This window comes from Priapulus caudatus, unplaced genomic scaffold, assembly GCF_000485595.1.
Source record: "Priapulus caudatus unplaced genomic scaffold, Priapulus_caudatus-5.0.1 Scaffold887, whole genome shotgun sequence".
NCBI lineage: Eukaryota > Metazoa > Priapulida > Priapulimorpha > Priapulimorphida > Priapulidae > Priapulus > Priapulus caudatus.
Window position 1 is genome coordinate 20,053 of NW_014577948.1, and position 6,562 is coordinate 26,614.

At 48.0% G+C, this 6,562-nt stretch overlaps 1 protein-coding gene across 1 annotated transcript in view; it reads right to left on the minus strand.

Annotated features, from left to right (window-relative positions):
• Nucleotides 1-916, minus strand: part of LOC106814220 — a 3,267-nt gene extending 2,351 nt beyond the window's left edge. Inside the window, exon 1 of the mRNA XM_014818520.1 lies at nucleotides 531-916. Coding sequence (XP_014674006.1) covers nucleotides 531-916 — 386 coding nt within the window. The remainder of the gene's footprint in view (nucleotides 1-530) is intronic.
• Between the last annotated feature and the right edge of the window lie 5,646 nt (nucleotides 917-6,562).

The following is a 6,562-nucleotide window of genomic DNA, read 5'->3' on the forward strand; positions in this document are numbered from 1 at the left end:
TATATATATATAACGTTGATAGTAACGTATTACATCAAGAATAATATAGGTTTAAATCGGTGTATTATCATATTCTGCATTGTATATTCATGTACTCCTGATGATATTACAATAATTGTAGCGAGTGAAACTAATGTTGGTTATAATTTATTCGTCACGCACGCGCCCACGCGCGCGCACATACACACACACGTGCACGCACGTGTACACGCACGCACGCACGTGCACACACACGTACGCATACACGGGTACACACACATGCATCCGCACACACGTACGCACACACACGCGCGCACACGCACGTACGCGCACACACGCGCGCACGTGCACACACACGTACGCGCGCACGCAGGGGCACACACACACACGCATCCGCACGCGCACAAGCCCATGCACGCGCACACGCACGCACACACCCATCCTCACGCGCACACGCGCGCACGCACGCACACACCCATCCTCACGCACACACGCACACACCCATCCTCACGCACACACGCGCGCATGCACACATGCACATATATACTTACGTTATCGAGTGCACGCCGATCTCGTGGCCACGCAGGTAATATTCCTCGATGATGATGTAATCCGTCGCGGTGTGCGACACGAAGAATGTCGCGCCGACCGGACATCCGGTCGGGTTGACCCGGGTCAGGTCGAACAGTCGCAGCCGACGCAGGTCGGCGTGACCGTGGTGGTTGAAGTGGTCGTCAAACGTTAGCACGACCATCTGCGGCGTCTGCTCCCGCCGCAGCCCACCCGGTGATGACGTCACGCCGTCACAGCGACAGTCCGGCAGACGACACGCGTCAGGGTCGCACGGTGGCGCCAACTCCGCCAGGGCCGTGCCGAGCAGGAGAAGGAGGAGGAGGTGGTGGAGGAGGAAGGGGAGTAGGGCCGACGGGGATAGCATGATCGTTGCAGTTACCCTCGGGTATTTGATGACGTTCTCTTCGCAGTTTCAACGGCGTTGTCTTCGCGGTTTCAGTGACGTCACCTTTGCAGTCAGTTGCGCTGTGGTCACCTGCTCCTCTCAAGCGCGTCTCTGAAAGTTTCCTGCGTTGCCCGGCCGAGCTGCGGTGGTGAGAACCGATACGTACGAACCTTATAGTTGATCGCGCCCCATGGGTCACGTGGATCGCACGTGAGCAGCCAGTACGCTATTATGCGGTCGGTCGGGTGGGTTAGCGCAATGCGCATGCGCGGCAGCAGGGGAGGATTTAACGGGCAACAGTAATGATGATGGAAAACGTACAGCGGAATGCTGCTTCCGGACGGCGCTAGCGCGAGAGATGGATGGGAAGCAACAGAAAGGCAGCAGAGCAACTAGACTCGCTCCCCTTACTTGTGAACGCATGACGTGGGATGTAAACAAAGTACGTGTTTAGGCTGCCGGGAGCGATATCATGTCATTAATCATCATCGCCACCTGGCGGCTGACCTGTAAACAACGTGCCAGCCGACGTGACCACGTGCTGTTTCTAGTGCAGAGTGTTGATGCGGTGTTCTAATAATCTAAGCAACTGCGCTGCGTAGCCTTTCGCTCCCAGTCCACCATCACATGCGTCCGTCCGTCCGGTCGTGGATGCCAATGCAATGATAAATCCATCTCATTTATCCAGTCCATCAATCCATCATCCATCCGTCCTTCCAATCCATGGCAGTCCCATCCACTGCATGCTATGCATGCTGCATCCATCAAGCCATCATACCATCATCCAATCAGCCATGCATTCATCCCTCCATCATCCATCCATCCATCACTCCATCCATCCCATCATCCATACCATCCATCCATCCATCCTTCCTTCCAATCCATGCATCATGCATCCAATCCTTCCGTTACATTACAAGCGACGTATCTCTCTCCTCATCTCGACTTCTGCCGGGGCCTTCTTGTCCGCTACTCTCTGCCTCTTTCTTCCCGTAGTTAATTCAGAGTTTCAGAACGCGCTGCAACGCCACCGCCGCAATCCTCAGCTTATACAATTCTCAGGTAGGAAAAAGCAGACGCTTCATATACTCAGTATCACGGTAATTACATATTTCTTCATTGGGTAGCAATTTCGACCAGTACAGACCTAAAATTCCGTCTATTAACGGCTAATCGTAAGCGCTTAGCCACATACCACTAGCGAATGCCCGTGCAGTATCATCTAGTCTATCTAATATATTAGGTACTATATGCTATATCTAGCTATATACTTATTAATACTAATATATATATATACGATACGCTACACATATAGATGGTAGTCAATTATACGCATGCATAGACTTCTAACCAGCTGTGCGATTGTATACCGTCCTACAAACAAACACCCATGAACGCCGGTTAGCCCTACGCGTCCCGTACCACGACGGTAGCTGTCTGTATAGATTGCTACTGCTAATATAAACCGGCGTTCGGGTTCGTATTCCCGTCTGTGTGTCGCCCATTCACCATCGAGAACAAAGGACGAGGCTTCATCGCAGAATAACTATACCACTGTTATAACAATAGATACATGAGCGAAACGCAACGACACGTCGAAGCGATTTCGGGCGAATTCGCTCGTATGGATAGAGAGCAGATATATCACTGCTCGTCCGGGTACAGATGTGTTTCGCCAGTCTCATGGACAGCAATGAACCATAGCCGTAAATATCACATATAATCAGCATCGAACAAATATCCGATTCAATACGGACTCACGTTCTACACACACTCCTTCGGGGGACACGATAAGTACCTGGCTACATAGTTGGGGGCTTAGCGAATCACTCAGTTCTGACGAGATCATAACGGTACTACTCACCGTGTCATGCCTACACCCGAGCGAATACGAACTAGTTCAACAAACATCGATTTAGGAACTGTGACAATGATTCACAGTTGACCGCTTTCCCCCCGCTCAACATATTGTGCGGTGTGGCCTTAGTGCTTATTCCCAGCTCAACAGGTCTACAGACTATGCTATATGTTTAAGTATTGCGTGCGAGCAGGACCCAGTACACAGAAACATTTCTGTTCTAGGCGGATCCACTTGTATAAGTTATTTGGTCTCTTTTAGTTATTGCATGTTAATTTAAAAGCACATCCTCCTCATCCATTCCACCGCCCCGCTCAAGGTTAGCACAAACAACAGGTATATGGGCGCCGCGGAGCAGATTGACGATTAGAAGCGCTATGGCGAAATGCTAACTAGAGATAGGTTGGTGTTCAGTAGGGAATACACAAAACAATTAACTTTGTATATATCGTAGTGCGTGTATCTTTAGCGTATATTTTATCCCCAAAAAACATTATTTGGTGCATCAGGTAGTTTTAAAAAATAACACAGCAAACACATGTACTATGTTAGAACAGTACGAATTGTTCTGGCGGTTTCGCAGTGCGGCAGGTTTAGGCAACATACCTCGGAGGGATTGATTATCACACGCCTACACGGGGTACATCACGTATGGTACTCACGTATATAATATATATATATCCTCTAAGACTCGCAGCCTCCGAATTGTTGACTTAGACTAAGGTGCAGCGAATACGACCGACGAATTCAGCATTGTCACCGATTCGCATTGAACATGGACAAATGACACTGCAATGGGCGGCTGGTCACAAACAACGAACAGCATGAGCAGCAACATGAACATATGTGTGCCGCTATATGTATCATCAGAGAGTAGATAATAGGGAAATTCCCTATTACTGTGGGCTGGCTGGGATGGATATGCTAGGGGCGGTGACACGGTCAACGGCACACAGGAAGGTACGAGGGGAGTAAAAACCCGAACTTGTCCCTTTAGAGATTAAGAGTGACCGGTTGGGTATACCTAGGTTTATGATGAGGGAAGTGGTTTTACTGATATAACTGCGCTCAACGAAAAAGCGCACACCGTGGACCAGGAGTTCGCTAAGACAGGTGTGTCTTGTGTATATTAGTGTATATAATACTATACATATATATATATATATATAATATAGTAAAACAGTTCTTAGTTTGCATGATATTCAGTTGTTATAGTTAAGAAAAATTAATAATATGACATTTATTTTTATAGAATCTTATATACATATACATATATACATACACATATGCATATATGTATATGTTCAAGGTAACTAATAATACTTGGTAACAATAACAACAACACGCGCGTGTTTGACATGCGAGCGTGTAAGTAAAGACGCGTAACGATGCATAACTAAACGTGAAGACGCGTAAGTAAGTACCGCGACTAAATAACGATGTAACAAGACGAGTTAACACGCTTCCCACGCAGCAGCGAACAAAACGCGAGAATCGGCGTAATCTCCGAGCATGACTTACACACGTAGAGACAAAAACAAACGCACAACCTCGAAACAAAAAAACATTTGCCAGATTTTATGCTCGGCAGCATGATTTTGGCGGGACAGCACCTTTAAGAGTGACGTCACGGCAATTAACACAAAGCACCATCCGATTAAGACTAGCCAATTAAAGGCATTATATATTTTTAATGCTACAAATATTTACGATAATATTTACTATCTATAAGAAAATCACAGAAATGGCACTATTCGTTCCATATTCAACGTCATCACCATGGAAACTGCACGGCAGCTGCACATGTTCGCTTGTTTTTATTCAGACACACTGTAAAGTGTGGTTTGCAGATGTTAGAAATAGTAGTTGGGTGATTAGAAGAGGAGGACGGACGAGAGTGTGCGGGTCACGCGGATGCGTGCCTCTGTGCGCACGCACGAGGGTGCGACTATTGAGAAACAATAATACTATTTGGTAAACACAACTGCTTGGACTTTGGAGTTTCCCTTCTTCATCTCTACGACAAATCCATTTTGAAACGGGTAACACCACCGCTTCATTACATTTTTGGTGCCGTCGACAGTTCAAACCAGGTTTGCAGACATAACGCAGGATGCTACCACTACAAACGATTCACGAGCCACGGAGCCACGGAAGATATACTACGCAAGGAAGATGGAGAAGGAAGAAGACACAGGAGGAATCGCTGGGACGCAAGGAAGATCTGTCTGTGATTGGTCGTATGCATACGCATAATTCAATAAAAACGGGGACGTGGCAGGAATGATGATTCCCCGCCAATTCCCTCATGCCGGCGATCCGATACGGTCGATTAAAATCTAATTAAAATTACCCACAACATCGCCGTTCGTCACAACATTTACATGGAGTTGAATCATGATGATTATTATGCAACGATTCAACTTATGAAATCAACGAACGTAGAACACAGTAATTCGAGTTAATCGGCTACGATTATGTACGTACTATAACATGTGATTAACTGACACTATAGTCTGAGCACGCACACATACAGCTCTTGCTGTTGTTGCTGCTGCTGCTACTACTACTGCTGCTGCTGCTGTTGCTCCAGCTGCTGCTGTTGATACTGTTGCTGCTACTCCTGCTGCTGCTGCTGCTCCTCCTCCTCCAGCTGCTTCCACTGCTACTACTGTAGCTGTTGCTTCTGCTACTGGTGGTGGTGGTAGTGATGATAGATTTATTGCTTCTGCAGCTTGCAGGACATTAGAATGATGAAGAGCCAGCCAGTCTGCGGATTTGCTCGTAAGTTAACCAGAAGGTGAGTGACCAGGGTGCCTGCAACGACCAGGTAAAGGCGAAATCAGCAAGCTATATTGCACTGGCACACACCTACACACGGGCACAAATCAAAGCAGGTTAAAGCTGTGTGTACTCCTGCAATAATGTATAATACATTTTCTCTCTCTCTCTCTCTCTCTCTCTCTCTCTCTCTCGGCATCGCCTCGTGGCAGCAGCTACGCGTTATGTAGCGGTCGGTCGGTGGTTAGCGCAAATGCGGGCATGCGCGGGCAGGCAGGGAGGATTTAACGGGAACATAATGATGATGGAAAACGTACAGCGGAGCTGCTGCTTCCGGACGGCGCGTAGCACGAGAGATGGATGGCGAAGCAAAGAAGAGGCTAGCAGAGGGCAACTAGAACTGCGCCTCCCATCACTTAGTGACGCATGACGTGGGATGCTAACAAATACGTGTTTAGGCTGCACGGGAAGCGAAATCATGTCATTACATCATCAATCGCCACCTGGCGGCTGACCTGTAAACAACCGTGCCAGCGCGACCGTGACACAGTGCATGTTTATTAGTGGCAGAGTGTGATGCGGTGTTCTCAATAATCTAAGCAACTGCGCTGCTGTAGCCTTTCGCTCGTCCATCCATAGCCATGCGTCCGTCCGTCCGGTCGTGCATGCATGAATGCATAATCCATCCATTTATCCAGTCCATCATCCATCATCCATCCGTTCCTTGCCATCCATGCATCCCATCCACTGCATGCATGCATGCATGCATCCATCCAGCCATCTACCATCCATCCAATCCATGCCATGCATTCATCCCTCCATCATATCCATCCATCCATCATCCATCCGGCATCCATCCATGCACCATCCATCCATCCAGTCCTTCCTTCCATCGCATGCATCATGCATCCATCCTTCCTTACATTACAAGCGAGCCGTATCTCTCTCCTTCATCCTCGATCTTCTGCCAGCCTTCTTGTCCGCTA